The sequence below is a fragment of the Hippopotamus amphibius genome, chromosome 9, assembly GCF_030028045.1.
Source record: "Hippopotamus amphibius kiboko isolate mHipAmp2 chromosome 9, mHipAmp2.hap2, whole genome shotgun sequence".
NCBI lineage: Eukaryota > Metazoa > Chordata > Mammalia > Artiodactyla > Hippopotamidae > Hippopotamus > Hippopotamus amphibius.
This window is the reverse complement of record NC_080194.1, coordinates 2,895,936-2,922,994: the sequence shown is the minus strand read 5'-3', so window position 1 is coordinate 2,922,994 and position 27,059 is coordinate 2,895,936. Positions and strand designations below refer to the sequence as shown.

Sequence of the window (27,059 nt, the reverse complement as noted above, 5' to 3'; positions counted from 1 at the left end):
AAGATTTACAGCTCGGCCATGCACTTTCTGACCTGCAAGAGACCAAGGAACCAAAGACGCAATGGTCTGTGATCCTTCTGAGGTCTTGGATAGATCTCAGGAGAAGCCTGCAGGGGCTTGGGGGAGGACGCCCCACTACCACACTCCTACCCCAGCCATCCGCGCATTGACTCCACCAATCGTTGTCTGGCATTGAGAACCTTTTACGTGATGGAGAGACCATGGCAGACCCTCTGTGTATGGGGAGAAGTGGGCAGTGGAGGGTGGGGGAGGATTAGTATAACAATAACCAGGGGAGACCCGTGAAATACAAGACAGAGTAGGTAGGAGTACATCAAACTTTGCCTAGGGAGGGGAGAGGCTGGGGTGTGGAGGAGTGGGAGGAGAATTTCATGACGATTCAGAGACTGACTTTTGGTCGCTGCTCCCTGGCCCAGAAGCCCGGACAGCAGTTTGACAGGTGGAGAAGTGGGAGAAGGGCTTTCTGGGTCAAGGCAGCAGCATGAAAATCTGCCGTGTGTCCCGAGAATAGCAGGTACCACCAAAGCTTAAAGCCCTATGATAAGAGGAGAGACAATGAGGGTTGCCATATCGCCTCTTCTGGAGGACACAGAATTCAGAGATATTAAAAATAATAATTTCATGGGGCTGGAAATCACACAATTGCAAGATCCCACCTAGAGAATCTTGTAGGCGGTGCCTGCATTGACTCCATCAGTTACATCACAAAGCGTGACAGGGCAATGTGGCCACCGTCTCTCCATCACTTCCTCTGTACCACACGCTCTGCAAAGCGCAACAGACTTTACTGTATTTGATCCTCACACAACCCTAGAGATAAGTGCCTATTATTTTCTCTTTTTTATACACTAGTATTAATAAATACAAATAACTTAATTCCTTTCTCTGCAGAGGAGGAAGTTGAGACTCCGAGAGATTGACACTTGTGCAGGATTCCACCGCTAATGCATGGCAGCTCCAGGTTTGGACCACGAGTCCACTGCAAAGCCAATGCCGCTAAATGACACTTTGTGACATGGTTGCCTGGGGTCTATGTCTCTGGACACCAACCATAAACTGGTAAAAAGGGAAACATCCAGATCATTGCTTATGATTTGCTGTCACATCCCACATCATTAGATTGATGACCTCATGCCCCTGCCCACCTGGCTGTTGTTGTAATGACCTGCCTGGGTGTTTGGGCATCAGCTTTGTAACTGCTCTCCTTCCTGAATCTGGGTTTGACAATCCTTGTGTAGAAAATGTGTTTCGCTTGCGACCTGAGCCACAGCCATGTCAAGACGTTGTTATAATCTCATCAACCCTCGTCAGAAGCATGGTTGCAAAGTTAGGTTATTTTAAAAGGGCACAGAAAACTCCCCTGGTCAGTACACTAGGGCTCAAACCTAGCCTTCCCCCTGCATCCATCCATCCTAATCGTCCTGTCTCCAGCTGCCATAGCACGGCTGTTGACAGTGTGTTTCACCTCTGAGCCAAGTCCCTTAACCAGCCTTGAACTTTTAAAAGTCCACAGTCCCCTCCACTGTATTGGGTTCACTAGAGACTTAAAAACTCTTCCTGTAAACTGAGTCCACGTGTAGGAGGAAGGGATCTCAGCCCTGCATCACCAACGTGGAGAAGACTGGAACACACATGCTTACTTGGTGTTGGTCTCGGTGGTCTTAAGCAACAGCGTCCATTGAAACACTGTAGATTTTTTTTTATGAGTTTCTGATTTGTGGGAACCATGTTTTTAATGTAAGACAGTCAGTTGGGTATTAAAGGTTGAAAAATGTGGTTACATGGCAGTTTCCTTGACATCAAATTCAGGATCTTGTTTCAGAACAGTTACAGGATTTTTGGAGTCTGTGATGCTTGGATAATTGATGAAACCATTGACAAAGGCAACAGTTTCCAACCTTGTTATTATGCCAATATACTACTGATGTTGGCTAAAGTACTGAAATTTGATACTATTTTTACCCGTTTAAGAAATTGATTAGAGCACATTCAGGGTTTTTCTTACAACAATACTTCTTTCACACATTTGCATTCTGATAAGCTTTCCTGAGTGGGAGAGAAAGGAGGTGAATTCTGGAGAACCCATCAAGTATGTGAATATCACCCATCAAAGGTGATGCAGCTCAGAAAAAAAGTGCAGAGAACCGCTAATTGAAGACATCCTTCCACTCATGTGCAGACACTTGGAAAGTATATCAATTTCTAACCCGGTGGTGTGAAAAACTGCCAAGTTGTAAAGCGAGTCTTCAAAATAGGACAGTGATTGTTTAACTAGATTCTTCTTATATTTTGGTTTTAAGCCAAAACCCTCCAATTAACCAACCTTCAGATTTCCTCCCAAACAGAAATCAGCACACACTTGTTGCCTGCTAACTATGTGGTCACCCACCCTACGTACCACGGAAGACACATGAATAATTCTCTGCCCTTGGGAAGTTTACCATCCAATGGTGGAGGTGAGATATTCCACACAAGGGAAATATGAAGCCCTGATGCTACCACGCTTCTATCCTCTGCCCATGGCAGACATGACTAATCAATCAAAGCGTTCCTTCCTGCTGTGATCAGACACAGCCTGTTCACCTCAGGGATCCAGGAAGCTGCTACCAATTAATAAGAATCGATATGCAGGACGAAAGCTATTTGCTCTTCCTGAAGCATACTTTAAAAAAGAGAAATAAGTATAAAAGGTAGAATTAAAGGGCCAAAGGCCTAGACTGTGTGCTGCAGAAGACCTAAAGAGGAGTTCCTCAAAGTCAGTGAGATCAGAGGAAGCTTCCTGGAGGAGGAGGTTCAGCCCAACATTCAAGGATAACTATGGAGAGGAGAGGCAGAGGCATCTCAACTGGAGAGAAAGGCAGCAGCCTGGGTACAGAGGGGAGCGTGCTCAGGGTATGGTGAGACTGGCCAACCAGCTGAAGAGAAAGGTTGGGGCTGAGGAATGGATTCGCGAAGGAATGGAAGGCAGGCTGTGAAGGGCCTCCCAAGGGGTGGAGTGATGTGTAGGGAGAAGGAGGAATCCAAAAGAGCTGCATCAAGGAAAAGGACTTCCGTTATTACCTCTCAGGTCTCTTTCTTTTTCCAAAAAACATAATCCCCGAGTGTCCTTGGATGTCTACAGTCACAGCAATGTTTGGGCAACAGAGTGGTTCTTCCACGTGACTTTTTTTATTGAAATAGAGTAGATTTACAATGTTGTGTTAATTTCTTCCGTAAAGCAAGGTGATTCGGTCTAAATACATACATATACTTTTTTTCTATTTTTAGTTCCTCATGGGACTTTCATGGAGATGTCAAGGGGCGGCCACTAGGGGGCGTCTTCTAACATCCTCCTCCCAGCTGTCACCTGCGCTGACAAGCTGCTGAGTGTCACCCGTAGATGAAGCTGTTCCTCCTCTTAACGGGGACCCAAACCTATCGGATTTCCCTTCTGCATCCCACGGGCCAGCACTCGAGCAGTCTACACAGTGTTGTCACAGAATATGATTTGATCGCGGAAGGTCAGTAATGTCGGAATACCTGGCTCCAACTTACTATAAATGTCAAATATTTTTCCTCCGCTCGTTTCAAGCTTTTTGAAATGACAGTAACACCCTGAACCTCCCGACACCCACAGGTGTGTTTGTTTGGCTAGCGGGTATGCAAAGCTTCGAGAGGTGCACCGTAGTACATGCTGGATCAAACAAGAAAATGAAAGTAGTTTCTAAACAATCAAGCCTTGGGCAAATAGAGGGCTTCATCCTGTGGGCCCTGACCTTTGCCAGTTTGTATACACTCTCCCTGACTCGCTGACTCTCCCTTTATCATTATTAATTATTAGGGTTGGTACTAACAGCTAACACTGATCGAGTGCCTCCCAACAGGGCTGTGGCGGGAGCAGACGGCACATGCCCCGTGGGTGGTTGAGGGGAGTTTCATGAAGCAGATGTTTACGGAGGTGGAGGGTTAAGGAAACTAACAAGTAACAGGAAATATCCTGGGGCACTGTTCACACCCCTAGACCTGGCCTTCTGGGCCAGGGCCTGTGGGGTAGGAAATGGGGTGGGTTTGGGCAGGAGTGGGGAGTGGGGAGGGAGAAGGATGCAGAGAGAGGTTCTGGATGCAAAGGGATGATTTCCAGACCAGCACTAATGTTCTGGGCACTGTCCTACCTGAATTACCTGATTGAATCCTCACAGTCCAGTGACAATGACACAGTTAACAGATGGACACATTGAGGCACAGAAAGGTTAAGTCACTAGCCCACCATCACACAGCAGATAAGTGGCAGATTGGACTGGAACCCTAACCCCAGTGCTGCATCCCCTCCACTCATCTCGTATGTGAAGTCCAATCATTTAAAAGAATCATTTTAAGAACAATTATGCATACCATTTATTAATGCAGTAACCATTTCATACACTGTTGCAATTAGCACATCCTCCCGAGGCCGCCCGTGGGAGTCACAGGAGCCCCCTTTCTTTCTAGCTATGGCAGCCGCCAGAGAGCCACCCCTTTTCCTCTGCTCCTGGGGAGTCCGAGGCCCTGATGTGCCTCCTCGGGCACAGTCCCTGCAGTTGTGGACGGTGCCTGGATCTCAGGCCATGGCCCAGAGAACTGAAAACACATCAGAGGTGCTGATCCTGCTTTCCAGACTCTAAGCCACTGGGACAGCCGGGCTCGCAGCTCTCGGGAGCAAGGGCCCTGCCTGATCCTCCTGTGGGCTGCAGAGGTTACAGATTCAAGGTTCTCCTTCTTTAGAGTCTCTTGTTTTCCTAAACTAGAGAAGAATTCCAGAAACACCACACGGCACGTGACCGCTAAGTTACCCGGCTGCTGACTCCGCTGCTTTCTTGACACTGTCATCCCTTGGGATCTGCGGCGGGGTGGTTCCAGGACACCCCCTGGAAACCAAACCCACAGATGCTCAAGTTCCTCGTATAAAATGGCATAGATCAGTCAGCCTTCCAGATCCATGGCTGTGGACAGCCACTGAAACAACTTGAAATCTATCCATTGTTTACCTCTGCGCCCTAACCCTGTCCCCTACTGGCCTTGTGAGAGAAGGAAAGGATGGTTCTGGCACCTTTGACCCCAGTGGGCATATTGCCCTTAGGGGACCCACTGCCACACCCGCTTCTTCCAGCTGTGGACCCAGCCCTCCACAGCTGTTCTTCCAACCCCAGGGAACCTTCAGATCATGGAGCTCTCTATTCTCTCTCCCCTTTTTCCTCTTTGCAACTTTCCTGATTCGATTCCATGGGCCATCATGTCAACAATACCCTTTTAAAGTCTGCCTCCCCATCCTTTCCCTGATGCCACGTGGTGAAACTCCAGTGTTGGATGAGCCCTGCTGCACCGTGATGCCTGCATCCAATCGTCCTGCACCACGGGAGTCACTGGACAGCGCGGATGGTTCCGTGATAAAGTCGTGGTCACCAACCTTACGCTTAGTTCTCCCCAGAAATCCTACTGTTTCCCTAACTATTCCCTCAAGCCCACGTTTTGGAATTACTCTCTCTCCTCTGACTTCCTTCATGGAGGAAAAGGAAACTAAGAGAACCAAAGCCCCTTCGCATCCTGTTAACAGACACACCAACCCTGCCCTTCATCTCTGGACAGATGCTGTGCCCGTCCCTGTCCTGCGACACCAAAGGAGGTGCCTCCCTCTCTCCCTCACTCCCTCCAGGGCCAGTCCTTCCCTTGGAGCCTTGTGACCCACCGGCACACGTGGGAGCCTTACACTAGCTATTTTCCATCTCTCTCTCCCTCTCTTCTGAATGTTTGTCGTCCTCTTTCAACTGGTTCCTTCCCATCAGCTTTTTCTCTTTTTTAAAATTTTTATTGGTGTGTAGTTGCTTCACAATGCTGTGTTAGTTTCTACTGTACGGCAAAGTGAATCAGCTATACATATACATATAACCTCTCTTTCTTGGATCTCCTTCCAATTTAGGTCACCTCAGAGCATTAAGTAGAGTTTCCTGTGCTATACAGAAGGTTCTCATTGGTTATCTATTTTATACGTTGTATCCTTAGTGTGTATATGTCAATCCCCATCTCCCAATTCATCCCATGCCCCGTTACCCCTTGGCATCCATACATTTGTTCTCTCTGTGTGTCTCTATTTCTGCTTTGCAAATAAGATTATCTATACCATTTTTTTGAGATTCCACGTATATGCGTTAATATATGATATTTGTTTTTCTCTTTCTGACCTATTTCACTCCATTTGACAGTCCCTAGGTCCATTCACATCTCTACAAATGACCCAATTGTGTTCATTTTTATGGCTGAGTAATATTCCATTGTATATAGGTACCACATCTTCTTTATCCATTCCTCTGTTGATGGACATTTAGGTTACTTCCATGTCCTGGCTATTGTAAATAGGGCTGCAGTGAACATTGGGGTGCATGTGTCTCTTTGAATGATGGTTTTCTCTGGGTATGGTAATTCTATTTTTAGTTCCTTAAAAAACTAAAACTAAAACACACACACACACACACACACACACACACACACACCCAAAACTAAAATAGGCCTCCCATATGACCCAGCAGTCCCATTACTGGGCATATGTCCAGAGAACACCCAGCAGCTTTGAACTGTGCTCAGTATTTCTTGGACCTCTCATCCTCCGCTCAGCCAGGCCCTAGCCCTCTTCACCCTTTTGCAGCCAAGCATCTCAAAAGAACTGCCTGACCTTGGTGCTGTCCTCATTCCTCACTTTCCACCCACTCTACAACCCTTTCCCACAGGGCCCTGTCAGCCCACTGAAGGTCACTTTTGGTCTCCAAGGTCACTGGCGACCTTCACGGTCTCATTCCTATGGGTTTTTTCAGTCTTATCTTTCTTGACTTTTCAGTGATTCCCTTCATCTTAAAAAGGTTTTCTCTTGTTATGATTATTTTGATATCACATTCTCCAGGTTTTTCTCCTTCCTCTCTGGCCACCCTCCCTTGTCTCATGGAATGTTGGCGTCCCTCAGGACGTGTTCCTAGGCCCTCTTGCCTCCCATCCTGCACTCTTCCCAAGCCGTCTCAGCCCTGCTCGCGGCTGTGGTTGCAGCTCCCCAGGACACATCACAGCCAGACGGTGAGCCCAGGCCGGCAGGACTGAGACCTTCCTGGGGACAGCACGAAGGCTCCCCACACTGGCCCTGCACGAGCGTGAACTCATGACTTGAAACCCATGGCCTCATCCTTGTTTCACTAATTGCTGTCACCTTCCTACGCGAAACACTTAGGCGTCATCCCTAACTCCTCCCGTTTCCTGAAGCCCACACCCTACCCACAGGTAAAGCCAGTCAATTTATTTCCTAAACATCTCTCCAAACTATGGCTGCCATCACAGCGACCCAAGCCATCACGGTCTCTCCCCAGGGTTTCCCCGGTCTCCCCGCTTCTACCCTCCCCCCATGCAAAAAGATGTTTCCACAGCCTAAATCTGAGCATGCCACATCTCACTTAAGACCTTTCGGTCGCGTCCATTGCTCCTGGGGTAAACATCCAAATATTCTCGGTGGCCCGTAGCGCCGTGTGACGCTCTCTGGCCTGACCCACCTGGCTTACTTGCAATCACTCCCTCCCTTGCCCTCCGTGCTCTACCACTTTGACCTACTTTCAGTCCCTCCTAAGTGATATTTCTTCTTTCCACAGGGCCTTTGCACATGCCCTATGCCTAGAAGACTTCAAACACTCATCCCCAATAACTTTACCCAGTAAATAGCACTACCTGTATGTCACAGGGGTGTGCGAGACAGTGCATTTGGGGTATGGAAAGAAAACGACAGGCTTTTATTTTTTAATAAAAAATTGTATAATTTTTATAATTTGTTTTTATATTATTTTAAAAGGCCTATTCTGGTGTATGTTTTATTATGTACAGGATATAATAGTAGAGCAATATGTATATGTAATATACAAGCATACATGTGCTTTACAAAGAATTAAATATACTTGTATAAGGGGTACATGCTCAGAATGTTTTCACTGAAAGGAATCTCCAAATATGTTAAGATCAGAGCACTAATGAGTTATCCCCTCTTGAGAGAACTCTTGCCTTCCTTACCACACCTCATACAGTTAGATTTATATTCATTTGTACAATGGTGTAATAAAGATCTCTACCCACAGAACACGAGCTGCAGGAGGTCAGGGATGTTGTCTGCTTGCTCACTGCGGTGTCCCTAGTGCTAACTCAGGGACTTGCACATAATAGGTGATCAAGAAATATTTTTTGAATGAATGAATATCCTAGAAGTATAATGTTCATTCCCTCCCTTCCCATCTTAACAGAAGGCTTTCATTTTTCACATCTGGAATACTTTTAATAAACTCTCTCTTTCCTACGTAATGAACATACAGACAAGTCATTGCTTGGGTAAAGGATAAATAAGAAAAGGATTCAGAAATAGCTGAAATATACCCTGAGTAGCGACCGGTGCTGACTCTGTTGGGGGCTTTCAAAAGCATTATCTCAGATAGTCTTTAATATTACCATGGAGGGCTTCCTAGGTGGCACAGTGGTTGAGAATCCGCCTGCCAATGCAGGGGACACGGGTTCGATCCCTGGGCCGGGAAGATCCCACATGCCGCAGAGCAACTAAGCCTGTGCGCCACAACAATTCAGCCTGTGCTTTAGAGCACGTGAGCCACAACTATTGAGCTCATGTGCTGCACCTACTGAAGCCCACGTGCCTAGAGCCCGAGCTCCGCAACAAGAGAAGCCATGGCAATGAGGAGCCCGCACACCACAAGGAAGAGTAGCCCCCACTCACCGCAACTAAAGAAAGCCCGCACACAGCAAAATGGACCCAACACAGCCAATAAAATAATAAATAAATAAAATAAAATAAAATATTACCATGGAGAACTGTACTGTTATCACCTCTGTTTTGTTGGTGAGGAAAGTGGGATTCAGAATGGTCAAGGTCATTTATCTGGCAGATGCTGGAGGTTGAATTCAAATTCATATTTGGGGTCTGAGTCTAGTTTGCTTCCCATCCTATCTCAGTGGCTTGATGCTGAGGTGAACGTTTTCATTCTGAGAGGCAATTTCCTCTTTTGAGTGGTCTCAAAAAACTGGATTGTTCTTACCTAAAACTGATACTGGTAGGTATGCAAAAACAAACACATGTCTACCATGTAGCGGTTACCAACGGGTTACCTAAGCTCCTGTTCATTCCTTTCCGTCCTTTGTCTCTGAGAGTTTTGTAATGAGGCTGCCACACAAAGGGCTATAGTGCTGTTGCTACTTAAAGGATCTGTCCCACTGGCAGGGTAAGGGATGGGCTTATTATCTGCAGGGAATGTGCCAGAATGCCCTGAGACCATGATGTTATTTTCCTGTGGAGTTTCATCTCTTGACGTACCATTGCTGCCTTCACTGTATGTATGTTTCTCTGGTAGTCTTGCCCTTTCTTTGTGAATTGACTATGCTGGAAACAAAAACACATTCTAAGATGCTTGGGGGGTGCGCTGTGCGAGAGGATGGGGGGTGGGATCTGAAACACGGAATGAGCTTAGAGCTCCCCGAAGTAATTCTAAGTTTCATTCCACAGCTGTTTCTAGCAAGTCTTCCAGTTGCCCACCGAAACTGCTCTTCCCCAACCTTCTCTTCATCTTCAAATGTGGTCCTCTCCAAAACATTATTCTTTTTCCTTTGTTTGGCCACACTGTGCAGGATCTCACTTCCCCAGCCAGGGGCTGAACCCGGGTATAGCTGTGAAATCCCGGAATCCTAACCACTAGACCACCAGGGAACTCACCAAAACATCATTCCTAATTCTATTTGAGAAGCAAAGTCTTCACTATCCTGCCTCAGTAACGTACGTCTCTCTCGTCGGGTCACTCTTAACAGCAAGTCCAAAACTGTGTGGTTTGTAATGATTTTCCAAGTAAAATGTGGGCCCCCGGGGTATTATCTCTTTGGTCTTTGCAACAGGAGAGTTTTTAAACTGCCTCCAGTGTCAGCTGCATGAACGGAGGCTTGAAGGAAGGAAAACCAACAGAAAGTGAAGCCACCACCCTCCAGGCTTGTCTTGATTCCCTGCGGTGTCTCTGAAGGTGAGCGCAGAGACTCTTCCACAAGCTCAGCACCTTCCCCTGCATTTCTGTCCTTGCGATTTTCATTTTGGCTGCAAGGAGAGGCAGCACCCCCATGAACCTCCTCCCCATTCATCTATCCCTCCGTCCAATGACTCATGCAGTCATTCAAGATTGCTCCTCACTTCTCTTGCTCTCTACCAAGCCTGCTCAGTTTTTCTATGAAGGAAAAGTACATCTTGGATTTAATGAGTGGAGGGTGGGGGCAGTCAACGAAATTTGTCACTGTACCCTAGAGTCTCTCTTTGTCACATGGACTAAGATTCAATTTCACAGATCCTCTATGGGCTGCTCCTCCATTTTCTCTGATTCATATATGCATTGTACATATTCACATTCAATTGTGCTTACCCACATATTCGTATACTCAACTACCCCTCATTATTTGACTCTAATCTGTTCATAGAAACATGCCCGCTAGTGAATTTCAGAGAGCAGCCACTTGTATTCCACTATTCTAAATGGGAAAAATCATAATACATTCCAAGTCCACCCAAAACCTCAATCAGCTTCCCAAAATATCACTGTATATCGCTGTAAAGCTCTTAAACACCATGGAAAACTCTCCCAGGAATGTTCTATAATATGAATCAATTAAAACACCCTTTGCTTAATTATCACTTAGGGAACTCCTTGGCGGGAAGGTTTGTGTGTGTGCAGTGAATGGACACTGTAGGGGATCAAGGCTCCTCCTCCTGGCATCGCACTGGCCTGGTGATGCCAACGTGAGGAAATGATGTTGAAAGGGAGTAAATAGCTCTTCAATTGGACCTGGATTTGTAGGGACCCCAGGAACCTAGGTGAACAGATGGGGACCCATGAGGGACGAAAGCCTGGGGGAAAAGGATGAGGAATCTGACGGTGATAACATGCCCTGTATTTAAAGGATGCTGTAGCAGGTGCGGATTTGCTGGGAGAACAGGGGAGCCAGCACTGCCACGCGCTCTACTCCTCTTCTGAGACTCGGGAGCCATGAAATGTTTTTATGGGTGTGCCCATGTGGAGTCTCTGACATTGGAATTCAACACAGAGCAGAAACGCTCATTAAAAACGTGCATGATGCAGATGAAGATTTTTTAAATGTTTGGATTTTTTTTAACAATTAAAAGCCTAGAAAGTACTTCACACCCACTAAGATGGCTGTAATTAAAAAAATAATAATAGCAAAAAAAGGAAAATAACAACTGATGGCAAGGATGTGAAGAAATTGGAACTCCCATGCCTTGCTGGTGGGAAAGTAAATGGTGCAATTGCTGCAGAAAGCAGTTTGAAGGTTCCCCAAAAAGTTAAACATAGAATTATCATAGGACCCAGCATAGGACCCAGGACCCACTCCTAAGTACAGACTTGAAAGCATTGAAAACAAGTACCCAGACAAACAAATACCCGTACAGAAATGTACACAGCAGCACTCTTCCAATAACCAAAAGGTGGGATCAGCCCAAATGCCATCAACCAATGAATGAATAAACAAAGTGAGGCATTGACATATAATGGGATATTCTTCAGCCATAAAGAGAAATAAACTACGCCGGGGGTGGATCTTGAAAGCATTATGCTCCGTGAAAGACGCCAGACATGAGAGGTCACATATTTTAAAATTCCAAATATATAAAATGCCCAGAAGAGGCAAATCTATAAAGACAGAAAACAGATTGGTGGTTTCCAGGGACTGGAGGCAGAGAAAGAGAGGAGTAGTGTCTGCTTCAGGGGGATGGCGTTTCCTCCAGGGGGAATAAAAATGCTTTAGAACCAGATGGAGGTAGTGATTGTCCAACATTGCGAATGTACTTAATGCCGCTGATTGGTACACTTTAAAACGGTGAACTTTATGTGAATTTCACCTTAACTTTCAAAAAGCTTTGAAAATAACTGTAGCCTTCATATTGCCAGGACACAGGGCAGTACCTTAATACATATTTGATACATGAAGGAATGAAGGAATGGAGGAACCTGCCCGTGGTCTGCAATGCCCTGCTCGCCCAGGCTCCTGTGCATCTCCTCAGCCTCACCGTACACTGGGCATCCCTCCTCTCTGCTCTCCAGGCACACTGACCTTTCCCTGGGCCCTCCTACGTGCTAGGCTGCCTCCTGTCCCAGGACCTTGGCACGGCCTCATCCCTGCCTGAAGGCCCTCTCACCCCTCCCCACCGCCCTGGTTAACTTCCCCTCCAACTCCAGCTCTCAGCGTGGCCATCGCTCTCTCCAGGAAAGCCTTCCCTGACCTCCTCACCTGTGTCAGTTCTAACTTCCGCTCTCGCAGCACCAGAACTTTCTCTTTAGGTCACTTGCCGCCATCACACATTTTCATTTCTTTGCGCTCTCTGTCTACTAACTCTGGTTTCCCCCATTCAGTGTAAGTTTCATGAAGGCTGAGAAAGGTCACTGTGTCAGAGGAGGGTCCGCTTACTACATCCCCAACCCCAGCACAGTACGTGCTGTGCTCAGGACACATCATTGAGAGAGATGGGAGGAAGGAATAGATCTACCCTTTTCAACTGTTTTCCTTTAGAAATCTACTAACTCATTTCTTAACAAATTGGTTTTAGGGGGCCCTTCGTATGCACATGTGTTGACTCAGACACATACATACAGAGTCCCTTAGTTCTTAAAGCCTGTCTTGGTGAAGCTATTTTCTTCCATCCTCCAAGTAGGGTTTCCCAGTTTTGTTAGCAGAAATAAGCTCCGGACGTAGTGAATGCAATAACATCAAGGAAGACGCCGGTGATGAGCTGTCACTGGTTTGGGGAAAATGGTAGGTCAGTAGTGTGCACAGTACAGGGGTCACGTACATGTGTTCTCATTTCTCCCTCTGGTCCCTGACTCTAACTTGTCTCCTCTTCTTTGTCTTCTGGGTCTGCTGCTTCCCCATCCTGCCAGTCTCTCCCCTTCCTGCCGCCTTCACCTTAAGCCCCTCTGATTTCTCGTTCAGGTATTTCCTCCATCGTGCTCCGATGGGCTCTCTATTCCTCTTCCTGTACCCCAGATAACCTGGGCTAGTATCTGAAAATCTAAAAATGTTGAGAGACGCGGCAGTGTTTTCTGCTGGAATTAACAAAAGGTGCCAGTAAACCGTCAAGCACATGAAGGGAAGAGCCATGAACTTGAATTACCTGAGTGCTGAACCAGAGGAGAAACTAGAGAGGGAAGAAGATGTGATGGGTCTGGGACATGCCACGGGGAAGAGGTTGATGGACACAGACCAAAGGTCCGCATTATGTTTCAGAGGGCCTAGTGTTTCCAATGGGTGTGTGCTCATCTTCTTGAAATAATCTATGCTAAATGCTTTATGCAAAATTCATACTGTCTTCCCTGTTGCTAAGTGACCAGCCCAAACATGTCTACTGTGTAAATTTCTCCGGAGGGCCTAGGGCTACACCCAGCGCTTGAAGAATGATGGCTACAAGAGGCGGCGGAGCCATCCAAAGCTTTGGGAAAGGTTTCTGAAGCTGACCTGCAGAGATTCATATATGGTAGACACTTTTATGCCATATCTGGGGAAATGCAGTGGCTCAAGTAACATTTTGACTAGTGTCTTCCACTAATCTCCAGCCTAGCGGTCAAAGGTGTGGGCTCTGGAGCCAGACTTCCTGAGCTGGATTCCCAGCTCTGCCAGTGAGTAAGTTACTTGAGCACTCTGTGTAAAATGCAAGTAATAGTTATGTATATTTCATAGGGCTATTGTGAGGGTAAAATTAACATGGAGAAAAGAGCTTACAACAGTGCCTGGCACACCTAAAGATCTCAATAAGTGTTAGCTGTACTATCACTATTCTTTATTACTCAGTGGAAACGGATCTGTTTTTTGTTTGTTGATATGAATAGGAAAGTTTACCAGCCAGGATATCAGCTGAGAAATCAATTCTTTAAAAGGATTGAGAATCCAGGGAGGTCAGACCTTAAAGCAGTCCAGAGTCAAAGCAGTTTCAGGAGTGGGGTTAGTAATTCATCTTGGCTTCCTGTGATCACTGAAGTACAGGGGAGACCTGGTCAGAGCAGCCAACAAGAACCGGAGGAAGTTCTACTTTGGGCCGAAAGTGGGCAGGCCCATCCCAAGGGTTTCCCGTGGCTCCCCCTCCCCTGCACCTCACCTGTCATGGTAACACTGTAACATGCCTCCTGGCAACTGCTGGCTTCATCGTCCGCCTCCCCACTTACAAGGAAGAGCACACACCTGTCTTTTTATTGCTGTATGCCAGTGCCTAGCATGTGTTGGTTAACCTTTAGTGAATGAACTTATTAGAGGATGAAATGCAGCTCAGGGCTCTGATCCATCCTTGCTCTGACAAGTTTGCCTCCAGACAAGTGATCTGAGAGGATGTCGCTCCAGTGGTCTAAGGAAGAGGGAGACAGGCGGGAGGGCTGTTCAGGCCACACTGATGTTCTCCAGGCCCTAGTCTGAAGGAGGAGGTGGCCACAGGCGTAGCAGCAGAAGGCAGACAGGGCCAGGGAGGAAGTGCATGATGGACTACAAAACGGAGGGCTGTGTCTCTTGATTACAGCTGCCAGATCATCCTGGTATTAGAAATACTGGCTTGATACTAAATCAGTGTTTACAAACGTTACATCACAACCGGACAAATAATAAAAACTTTACTGAAGTGTAACCACATACGGAAAAGTACACAAATCATAAATGTAGAGCTGGATAAATTTTCTTTCATAAAGTGGACACAGCTGTGTAACCAGTATCACGTCAAGAGGCAGAGCTTATAAACAAAAGCTGGGAAGCTCCCCGACTCCAGCCCCATCATTACCTGCCCCCAGGGGAAACCCCAGACAGAAATGGGCTTGATTTCAAATCTTGTGGAAATAGAAGCTTAACCATGTGCATTCCTTTGCATCTTCACTCTCTTATTCAGTGTTATGTCACGATATGATGATTTAACTCAAAATATACATTAAAGGGTTATCATGTGCCTGGTATCACTCCAGATACTATTGGGGATACAACGAAAATGAAATACACTCCTTGATCTTGAGGGGGAAGGACTCCACTGTACATATGTTGTTTGATAAAAATACGGCATGTGTTTAAATTATTTCTTGAAAACCTCAAATCTATTAGTGTTTGCTGTAGTCTGAATGTTTGTACCCCCCTAAAATTCATATGTTAAAACCTAACCCATAAGATGGTGCTATTAAGAGGTGGGGCTTTGCGGGGTGAGTAGGCCATGAGGGTGGAGGCTTCCTCAACAGGATTAGTGCCCTTATAAAAGTGGCAAAAGAGAGCACCCTTGTCCCTTCCACAGGTGAGGTTATAGCCAAAAAGTCTAGGAAGTGGGTCGTCACCAGACACTGGATTAGCCAGAGCTTTGATCTTGGACTCCCCAGCTTCCAGCTCCACGAGAAATAAATTTTTGTTTATAAGCTACCCACTCTGTGGTGTTTTGTTCTAACAGCCTGAATGAACTAACACAGTACTCCATCAAAAGCCACTTTGCTTCTCAACTCTGCTGGCAGGAGGGTAGAGCTTTACAGCTTGGTAGTAAGTAGCGCTGGGGGCTGAGAGATGTGGATAGAAGAGGCCTGGGGACCACTGCTGAGGGACCTTGACTAAAGCCTTTGACCACATGTTAGCGTCAAGAGGACAGCAGCAGGGTTACTCTGGGAATCTCTGAGAAGAGGTTGGAAAAGATTCATGGAAGGAGACAAGGTAAGCACCAGGTGGGAAGAAAAATCATACATTGAAACTAAAGCTTTCTGAGAACAGGAGCCCAACTTGTGCTAAGATGTCAGGGCACTGGCCAGTGGGGAAGGGCGGCTCGCCTTCTCGCTCTGTGGCTATTAGGTTCTCCTAAAGGAGGGCTTCCTCTGCAAGGACCCAGAAATGCTCTGAGTGACAGCCTGTGCAGACAGCGTGACAAAGAAATTCCGGGGGAAGGAACCAAGGGGTCTGGCTGCCTGTCACTAAGAGATTCAGCACCAGCGGTGACGTGAAGATGAACACACACACACACACACACACACACACACACACACACCCCATGTCTGCCTCTCTGTTCTGTCTCCTGGCTCAAGCATCTGGTCATCACTGCATAGCAACCGAGCATTGAAAGCTGGGCTGACAACAGGGAGGGAGGTCCCAGGTGATACCACCAGAGCACAAGGACAGCGTAGTGAGACTGAATCCCTCTCCTCCCCGGAAGGGCTGCATGCGGGTGAGGGTGAGGGCTTGTGTAAGAAGGCAGGAGAAAGGGTCCAAAGTGTATATTTCAGAAACGCCAAGAAAAAATACAAATTGAAGCCAGCTGGAGGCATGAGCAGCCGTGACGGAGGGTTTGCACTCTCTGCCTTGGCACTCACCTCCCGCTCGGCAGAGATGCCAGATACATTCCTTCAGAAACCTACAGGTACTTCCTCAGAATGTTTGAAAAAGCAGCAAATGAAAGACATAGGACTACAACAGCCCATCCGATCAAGTCAATGAGGGAAATGGCTATATGCGGGCCTCTGTATTCTTTCATTAAATAATAGAATCTAGCGGGAGATTTAATAGGCTCATAACCCCTTACATTTTAACGACAGACTCCTTATTGGGGCCTGTGGGCCTCAGGTGAAGAACCCTCGGGGAAAATTTCAAAGTTCTTTTCAAAATCACTGCAAACTTCAACTTCAGCTGACCATTCGTGACCAGAAATTGGATTCCCAGGCATGGACAACAAATCCAAGGAATTTTTCCAGCAACCGCAGCCAGAAACTTACAGAGACTTGGGCAGTCACTCTGTATCCCACACACATCCCAGTTCTCATGGCTTCAGGAATATAGAGCCCTCTTCCCCAGCCCCCGTGACCTCTCTGTTTAAGGAGCATCTTCAGAAAGCCTTCCTTTGTCTTGGGAAAGACTCTCCTCCTCTTTGTCCACATGTGCCACGCCCATCACCCTGCTGTCATCTGCCACCCCTAATACCACCTCCTTTACTTGTTTTGAAATGTCAACGTACTGTCTTTTCTCTGTGTACTTTATCTGTGTCCGTGGCTGAATCCGTCTGAGCGCCATGACAGCTGAATCGACATTGTGAGATCTCTGCTTCATCACATTCACACCTATAGATTCAGCCCCAGGTGTCCAAATCCTTGTCCCTGAGGGACCAAGTGAGGGATGTGAATGGATGGGTCTCACGTATCCACAAGCTTTTATTGTGCACCTCTGAGCTGGCCCTGGGTGGCAAAGTGGGTGCAAAATGCAACCACATTTGAAGAAATAACTCAGACAATAATCCCCAGTGGCTGGGCACCGGCTGCCTTTATTTGTCAACAGTTTCCTATTGGGCACCTACTAGGTTCCAGACACTGAGTAGGTGCTGGGAATAAATATTATACAAGCAAGAAGATATGAAAAAGCACATCCAATTGTCACAAGTGCTACAGAAAGAATTGGGAAGGAACGGTACAGAGAAGGTAATGGGGGGAGGGGGGCTTTGTTACATGCAGCTGTAGACAAAATCCTCCCTGAGGAGGTAAAATTCAAACAGAAAGAGACCTAAAGGATGAGAAGGAGCCATCTGTGTGAAAAGCCAGAGGAAAACGGGACGGGTTGATGTCTTCAAGAAGGATCAAAAAACCCAGGGACGCTGAGACCACCCATGAAGCAGGAACCTGGCGTGAGCTTGGCTGGAAAGGTAAACACCTGCCACATCAAGCAGGTGAGGGTGTGCGGTGGAGTGGCTAACCGCATGGACTCCAGAACCAGACTGGCTTGCCTCGAATCCAGTGCTAAAACTTCTCGAGCTGTGTGGCCTTGGGTAAATCCCTTACCCTCTCTGAGCCTTAGCTGCTTCATCTTTAAGTTGGGCTCATCATATATGTCCTTCGTTGAGTTGCTCCATGCATTAAGTGTAAAGCACTTAGCTCGGAGCCTGGCACACAGTACGTGCCAGGCTCCGGTTTGCTGTGATCTGTTCCCAGCTCAGTGAGAAGTTGTGGAGGATTTTAAGCCAGGGAGACACATGAGCTGGTCTGTCTTTAACAGATCACTGGCCACCACGGGGGCTACTGGTCCTCAATAAGACAAAGAGTTGGAAGGCATCCCGGAGGTCATGTAACCGACGCTGTCCCCAGCAGTTCTCTCAGGGGAGGGGAGGGGACGGTGCCAGAGAAGAATGGCCGTCCCTTAAGTGTGCCAGGTGGGAGAGGAGGTTGAGGCCCCAACGTCTGGAGAAAGGCTCATCCAACATCCCCTCTCCCCCGCCCCGTGCCCACCCGTGGGGAGTCCACTACTCCCATTTCAGATGGTTCCGCACCCCACATCCCACTGCCCAGCTGGCTCCTCTCTTGCCAGCGTCAATGTCACTTCTCTCGGCTTGTAAGTGCCTCGAGGACAGCAGCCATTTCCTTCCACTCACGGTGACTGACACAGGCCCCGAGCAACTGCTGGGTCTGAGCTTTTGAATAATTAATTGGCAAAAGGAAGGCGGTATCGCAGCTTTGTCGAGCTGCTCCTGGAACTCTAAGCTCTGTAAGGAATCTAGAGAGCCTTGGGAAGTCATTAAGTCATCCCCTGCCCCAGGGCCTGCCTTCCTCCCGTCACTCCAGCCAGGCTCTTCTTTCTGGGTCTCCAGAGGACATCTGGCACTTGCCTTTTGGGGAATGTGTCCTGCAGATCACAGCTGGGGGAAGCGCAGTCCCACCAAACCTTTCCCAGACCTCTTCTGCTGCACTTACAATGGGGACGCCGCCACCCATTTCCTGCCCGGAGAGGCTCTGGCAAAAGCTAATGTGTGCCGCCAAAGCCCTCCTGTCTCCAGGGGCGTCTCCACACACATCTTGGGGGCGGTCGCAGCTACTTCCCTCAAGCTGGCTGGAGCTGAGGGCTGCTGGAGGGGGTGAGGGTCCTTCAGGCCTTTCCTATTCACCTGCCTCTCCTGACCCCAGGCACGCCTGGCCCACCTGCCCCTCCCCGGCTCCCCCGGCAGCCACAGCCGCCACCTCCTCGCTGGGTTTTGGTGGATTTCCCTCCCCAGCTCTGTCGGTGCTTTCCCTCCACCAGCCCACAACCGCCCCCTCCCCTCTCTCACAGCCCCCCTGCCTCCTCTCCCCAGTTCTTCGAGCTTCGCATCCTCCACAGTCCCCCTCTCAGTCTCCCCTAACCCTCACAGCCCCCTCCCGCAGCCGCCTGCCTCACAGCATCCCTGTCTTAACACTCCTCCCGGCCCCCCCCCCCACTCGCCTCCCGGCCCCCAGCTCCCCTCCAGTCCCATTCCCATTCAAGCCCCCTCTCCCATTCCCTCCCATGCCCGCGCCTTTAGCGCTCGCCCGACGTCCCCGTTCCTCTCCTGTCCCCCAACCCCCCCATCGTGCTCTTGAAGATCCTCCCAGACCCCTCCCCCACCCCCAGGCCTTCAGGACCCCCCCCCCCGGAGGGTCCCCGAGCACGTCCGCTGTCCCCCCTCCCCGGCGTGCTCCCTCGCGCAAAGAAGAAGGCCGACCGCTGCCTCCCCCCCACGCCGCCGCCGGGAGACCCCACGGGCCCGGGAGGCCGGGGCAGCGCCCCCGCTCACCTGCTGGGCGGACCGGAGCAAGCCGGGCCTCGCCTTCTCGGGATCGGGGTCCGGGTCCCGCTGCAGCACGCCCTTCTTGGGGTGCATGTGCCGGCACAGGCAGGTGACCCCGCACAGCGCGAGGATGCTGGTGGCCGTGCCCAGCGCGGCGCCCAGCGCGATGACCGGCACCGACAGCACCATGGTGCCCGCTCCCCGCGCGGGGCTCGGTGCCGCCGCCGCCGCGCACCTGCGGACCTGGGATCCGGGCGCGCCGGCAGCTCTCCCGCCGCCGGAGGGGCGGGGCGGGAGGGCGGCCCGAGGACGTCAGCGCGGGAGGCTGGACCGCAGCTGGCTGGTGCGCCCGCGCTCCGCACCGTCCACCAGCGTCCCGCGGCGCCAGCACGTGACCCGACCCCCCACCCCGATCGCGGCCCGAGCCGCTCGGGTGGAAGCCACCGGAGGGTCGTCTCAGGCCACCCTTCACGCTTTACCTGGAAGGACGCTTGGGTCCCAGGAGGGCAGGAGCTGGCCAAGGTCGCACTGTGCCGTAGGTTAGCGAGCCAACCGGGGCTCAAACCCAGGCCTGCGGCTCGGATCTGGGTAGGGGGTCATTTTACCAGACTGCTCACCCTTTGTTCACTCTCTCTGGCCGAGGAGGCTGGAAAATCGAGTCCAACAGGAGCGTTTTCAAACACGCAAAGCTGGAGATGTCCCATCTCCCGAGCCTGCCGCGTGTTTACTACCAGGGAGAGGGGCTGGCAGCCGGGGACAGGGAATTGGTGCATGTCTGGGGTTGAGATGGTGCCGCGCGTCCTGGTGAGGATGATTGCAGTGATTCTGTTCACATCTGCACTTCTTTAGCCGTGACCCAGAATCTACCTTTATTACCTAATCAGACTTGCAGATTTTCTCATCTCTATTTACAGATGAGGAAGCCGAGGCCCAGAGGGGATGTGGGGCAGCTAGAAAAAGCCAGTCATCCTGAACCCCAACACAAGTTTGCAGATTCCAAGTTCACATGTCAGCCTCACGGAAAGGACTTATCTTAGAAGGATGAGGTATCAAATGCAGCAGCTAGGACTCCACACTTTGATTCAGAGGGGGGGAAATAAGTGTGCTTAGCATGGGGGCAATTAGAATTCCAGGCGTGAGGAGGACTGCCTTAAGTCACAACACAGGGATTTCCAGTGTTTCTCACTATGTGGAGTGTCCCATGTCATTCGGCAGGCATCTGCTGTGCCGGCTGTGCTCCGGGCACCCTGGACATGCGTGAGAAGGAGCAGAGGCAATCTCGTTTGAAACAGGGCTCCCAACTTCCCATGGAGCGATGACTCCCAAATCTGTGATCATTCCAGCCAGATCTTTTCTGCTGAGCTGTAGACGTGACCACCCCCTGGTACCTGCCAGGGTTTGTTATCCACCTCTGCAGAATCAACCCGTGGCTTCGTGGCTTAGAACAATTCTTTTGTGATGTCTCCCATTGACTGGGCTCCGCTGGGTGGCTGAGCTGCTCCACTTGGTGTCTTCTGGGACTACCGTTTGCTGGGCTGGAATATCCAAGACAGCATACTGCGTGGCAAGCAGAAGGTGCTGGCTGCTGCCCAGGGCACAGCCGGGCTGTGTGCTGAGCACTTGGGTTCTCCTCCACGTGGCTGGAGCCTCTCACAGCACGGCAGCCGGGTTCCAAGAGGAAGGAAGCAGAAGCTGCAGGTCCCCTTAAGGCCTGGCTTCAGGAGTCCTAGAACATCATGTCTTTGGTCATAACAATAGTCTCCCTCTAATCCTTTCCCTACAGAGCACCAAAAGGGATGTGTCTGAAATGCAGAGCTGATCCTGCCACTCAAATGCACAAACGTTTTCAAAGTTTCTCCAGCAACAAACCTGAGAGGCTCCGGTTGAATCCAGAGCCCCTTGTGACGCGATCCCTGCCCTCCACTTACTTCCCACCCTGCCCTCGAGCCCCAGACACCCCCCGGGGACATGGGATTCATTCAGCAAATGGATACTTTTAGAGCCGTCATGCTGTCACCCACGGGTGCACACAGCAGGCACTCGGTAAAAGGGTGAATGGTTCACGTGATCATCTCACGCAGGACTTCCAGTGGCTCGAAAGGGCTCCCATTTGCTGAAGGAGTTCCCTTTGATTAGATGACTCTCCTGCAAGTATTATTTTGTGCCTGCTGTATGCCAGGCATATTTTCCTACTGAGCATCATTTGCTGCTGACTGTGGAGCTGAAGCACCTCATTCCCTGGCGATAGACTTAGCATTCTCTCTCATAAGAGCTTCCCTGGGAGGTTTTCTTGGCTTCCAGGCCTGGCAATGCAAAATGTTCTGGGGGGAATAAGAGGTTTAATTAATGCTGTCAGTTCAGATTTCCCATGCCTGAGCTGCTCCCCTGGGAGACCTTCCGTGCCACCTAACAAGATCTGGGGTGGGGGTGAGGGAAAGGATGAAGGACACTTAACACCAGACATTTTCTGATGGGAATCAGACATCTGTCATGTGGTCCGCTGTTACTATGGTTACTGAGATGTTAGCAGCTGCAGTGACCTTCAGTTTTAACAGGAAGAGGGACCCCAGCCCAAGAAGAGCAGCTTGCCTTCTGCCTCTTTCACACACAGTGAACCTATGGCAGAGCTAGGCTAGACCTCAGGAGATTTGAAACCCAGTTAAGTCGTTAGGACTCTGGGTCACCTTGGCTACATCTCATCAAAGATGGGACTTTTGCTTCTTGGTGACTGATATCCAGGCAGCAGCCTTTAATGACAACTGTCTAAGAAAAGGCATTAGTGGGATCCTTTGAAAAATGAGATCATCTCTATTGAGAAAGGCAGTCGACAGAGTCGGCTGAGTGGAACATAGAGACAGTCTGAGGGTGAGACTTGCAAACACTTGGAACGCTGGGGCCACCAGACTGCCAAGGGCAGACAGAGCAGGATGCTCGGGGGGACTTCTAGAAGGCTGAAGAGTAGATGTCTGACAGTTCCCCAGCCTCTTGATGAGGATGCCACCATTGTGATTTCGATGGATATTTTACTTGTTGGATGTTGGATATTGTTGTTTAAGTATTCTGAGTAATAGCTTTGAATTTCTAAGATATTAAAGTGCTTTTATCTGTGGGGAAGGACTTCAGATATAAGAGGTACTCTTCTTTAGCAACCATTTATGGTGTCTGGCTATTGTGCTAGGCATGAGGGAGGAAATATACAAGCAGAACAACTGAATTTTAACATCGGAAGGATTTCAGAGATCACTGTGTGGAATCCTTTCATTTTACCAAGAGGGAACCTGGGGCCCAGAGAGATTGTGACTGGCCAGAGGGTAGAAGGAGTTAATGGCAGAGCTGGGAAGGTGTTTTAGGTCAGGGTAGATTAGATTGTGCTGCAGTAACAAATAACTTCAAACCTCAGGGATTAACTCAATAAAAGCATATCTTGCTCCTATCACAGTTCAAGGAGGGTCAGGGATCCGTGTGGGCAGCTCGTTTCCAATCAGTGACTCAAGAATTTGGGCTTTTTTCTGTCTTGTGACTCCTTTGCTGCCAGCCATGCCAACAGAGAAAAGAGAGGGAACTGAAGACCACTTGTGACATTTGAGAGGCCATGGCTGGACACAGTGCATGCCTTTCACCCCATGGATGGGTCAGAATTTGATGACATGACATCCCATAACAGAGGAGACCAGGAAATACAGAGGAGAAGCGTAAGCAAAAGTAGTCTCTGCCACAGAAGCCGGAGCTGAGGACTTCCTGTCTAGTGTATATTTCTCTAACTCATTCATTCACTCAACAAATGTTTTGAGTTTCTGCCATGTACCAGGCACCGTGCTCAGTGAGAGGATAAAGTTAGGGGGCAAAACCTGGGATGGTCCCTCTTGCCATGGGGAAGACAAACAACAATCATTCGTCACAGAAATTTGTGAGGATGCGGTGAGGGTTGTGAGCGTGACCTAGAGCTGTATAAATAATCAAGGATACTTAGTGGATGTTAAGAATGACCATGACCCCATTTGCTCTAGACCCTTTCCTTTCTCCATAAAACAGCTTAGCATGTATTATTCTATCTTGGTTGCTTATGAGCGGACAGACCCTGGATAGATTAGTCAGCTTAACCTGTTTGGGCTTTAGTTTCTTCATTTATAAAATGAAGGTGGTATACTTGCAAAGGTGGCTGCAATCACTCCCCTTCCTGTGCCCCTAATGCTTGCACCAGTGTGACTTTGCAAAAAAAGTGGGGGTATCTCGCGTCCCTCCTTCATCTGGGGGGCGCCTTGTGACGTAATTTGGCTGCTGGACTGGTGGAAATGACCTTGTGCCGATTCTAAGCCTAAGCTTAAGCAGACCTTGGAGGCTTCCGCTCTCTGGCATGGAATCCAGCTCAGCCGCAGTGTGAAGCAGCCCAGGCTGGGCTGCTGGAGGATGAGCGGCCACGTGGCCCGGGAGCCAAGCACACCCAGAAGCAGCGCTGTGCAGCGGATGGGCACCTTGCCACAGACATGCGACGGAGCCCAGCCCACGTGCCTGCGCTCAGAATTAGGAGCTAAATGAAGATCACGGGTCATTTTAAGCCACCGACTCTTGGAGTGTTTGTCCTACATCAAGAGCTTCCAGCGGTAAATGATACTCTCGCCCTCATAAAATTCCTGGGCGGGTGTGGAAAGCACCTAGCACAGGGCCTGGTGCACAGAAATCGCAGAATGAACGGTCCTGCTCATTATTCCTGGCTCCCAAAGGCAACCTCACCAAGCACTTTCAGCGAAGCCTGATGGGTGCACTAGCCCATTAATTATCGTGTAAGAATCGATCCTGGGGACGCTAACACTTAAAATGGTATGTGATAGCTCTCTGATCCAACCTCTACAGAACCTACTCTCCTGATCAGTCAAGCTCTCCAGCCCAGTTGTGTTCATCTCCAAATCTTTTTATGCCAGTTGATCTCATTATTGAATTACATACTTCAATTAATATGTCAGCTGATGCGATAGAGGCATGGAGAGAGAGTTCTGTAAAAGCTAAGGTGAATACTTTTGAAAGACCCATAAAAGTAAATTGCTTTTAGAGCTTCTATTAAAATTGGTACCAGCAAGTTACCTGCAAATGGTTGGAGGAAATTCTAAAATTCTAGGAGTCTGCCATCAGTTTGCTAGGCAAGTGTATCTAAGCTCTTCCTCCACCGTAAAGAAAGTGAGACTGGATATCACAGGGGATGCATCATGCTGTGTACAAAAGAAAACAGTGTTAATGCTTATGAAGTGCTTCCTACATGTCAGGCAGGGCTCCGAGCATTTAATCTGTGCTAATACATTTCAGAAACTTTAAGAAAGATGGCACAGAGCTCTAATTAACAAGAGATGGGATATATAATAAAAACTATGATTCATGTTAAAATAGAATCCTTAAGATGTGTGTGTCATTTTTAACTTTTTATTGAAGTGTGACCTGTGGGCAATAGGTGCACAGACCATAAGTTTAACTTAGTGGATTTTTACAAAATGAACATACCTGTTCTATCCGGTATCCGGGTCAAGAACCAGAACAATACTCACACCCCAAGAATTCTTTGTGCACTGTTTTCTAGGATTCTCCAGTTTAGCCAGCATTTTTAGATGGGCTCAGGAGCCCTGGTTCCCATAATGTCATATTTAAACAAGCTTCGCAGAGGTAGCACACCTGGGCTGGGAAGAGGACCTGCCAGGTGCCGTCAGCGGATGGGAGGATGCTGCCACCTAGAGGATGCAGGGGGGAATGGACTCTCCTCTTCAGGTCTTCACTCCCTACGTCACCCTCTTTCTGCGTAAGGCCACTCTGCTCACTTTATCTAAAATGACCAGCCCTCTGCTCTTCACCCCATCACTCCTGCCTTACCTTTTTTTTTTTTAATAATAATGTGTCTTTATTAACGCTTTTATTAATTTACTTATTTATCTGTTTATTTGACTGCCACCAGGGTAGTCCCTCCTGCGTTATTCTAACATTATTTAATGATCCACACAATTTTCCTTACCTTTCTTATCTGTCTTGGTGGCCTGAGTCTCCACTTTGGAATATAGGCCTTAGAAAGGCAGGGATATGGGTCTGTGTTATCCGCTTAGGTATCCCCAGCCCTGTGACAGTGCCTGGCACATCATAGGACCTCAGTAAGTTTGCAGAGTGGCAGAGAGGACCCTGTCCCTGCCCCACAGCCCTGCCTGTGGGCTTTGACCCAAGCCCTGAGGCTTTGCTGTGCCCTCACGCACGGCCCTGTGCAAGTTTCCTCACCACTCCTCTCCCTCCACCCCGGCCCTGTTCCCACCCATGAGAGGGCCTGGAGCGTTTACACTGCTCTACAGGGCCGAGGAGGGTGGGAGGAGCCATGGCTGGAGCCCCCGGACACCTGGTCTGTGGCAGTCTGGGCCAGTCGTCAGGCTGGAAAGTAGTACCATGTAGTGGTGAAGCCAGAGGGCAGCACCAGCTACCCAGAGCAAATCCGGGTCTGAGCAGGGACACAGCGGGGTGGCCCCTGACAAAGCACACGAAGCATCTTCTCTTCGTGAGGCTCCGTTTTTGACGGAGAGAATTAAGTAGTATAACGGATGGGAAGTCCTTGGCCCCGTGGTCAGCACTGCACTGTTGGCAGTTATGTTGAAATGTTAGGGCTGAAAGGGAAGCTAGAGGTCATATTGTCCAAGAGAAGCATTGTTTATTGTTGTTACTGAAAACCATTTCCCCACACACAGTTTTATGTGGAAATTTGAGTTGTAAACAAAAGACAGGCTGCTCTGGTAGAAGGGGGAGCAGGGAGAAGAATTACCTGGGGCCCCTTCTGCCCACATTACACAGCAGCACCCCTGAGGAGCTTCAAAGCCACTCCTAAGCACCTGTGAATCCACTGATGGTGGCTGACAGCCTCATGTCATAGGTGGGGACACCAAGCTCCAGAGAGGAGAAGGGCCTTGTCTGGGTCACAAGATGTCGTAGCTGAGCTTGGCTGAGCATCTAGACCTTGTGACTTCACATCCAGGGATTCCCCCCAGGTTCTCTGCTGCCCCCCCAAGACCTTTCACAGGTTTATTTCTTGGCTGGTTAGTGAAGGGCCTAAGGGGTCTTCATGAAGAATGATCTCCTTTCCCCTCATTCAAATCACGATGGGCTTCCAGGTGGAGGTGGAACAGGAGGAAGTGGGGAGGTGTTTTGGAGGAGACTTAATGCCATGTTGGAGAAGAACTCTCAGAGGCAAAGTCAAGTTGGTGAATTTGAGGAGCTCTGTAGGCAAAGCCAGGGTCAATCCAGTGTCACAGAGCAAAGACACCAGAGGAGGTTTGGGGAATTATTATGAAACAAAATTGAATAATCAGTGAAAAGTACTTGGAAGGTGGTTAAGTGCTAAATAAATGACAAGATGTTTATTGTCATCAATATCTTCACGATACTTTATATTGATCAACAGGCCTGGAAGGGATTCTAATCAGGAGAAGAATTAACAGCTATGAAT

General features: G+C 48.9%; 1 protein-coding gene across 1 annotated transcript in view; it reads right to left on the bottom strand.

Moving 5' to 3' along the window:
* SYT13 (synaptotagmin 13) overlaps window positions 1–19,789 on the bottom strand; it is a 40,066-nt gene extending 20,277 nt beyond the window's left edge. Inside the window, exon 1 of the mRNA XM_057695753.1 lies at window positions 19,607–19,789. Coding sequence (XP_057551736.1) covers window positions 19,607–19,789 — 183 coding nt within the window. The remainder of the gene's footprint in view (window positions 1–19,606) is intronic.
* Window positions 19,790–27,059: the final 7,270 nt, after the last annotated feature.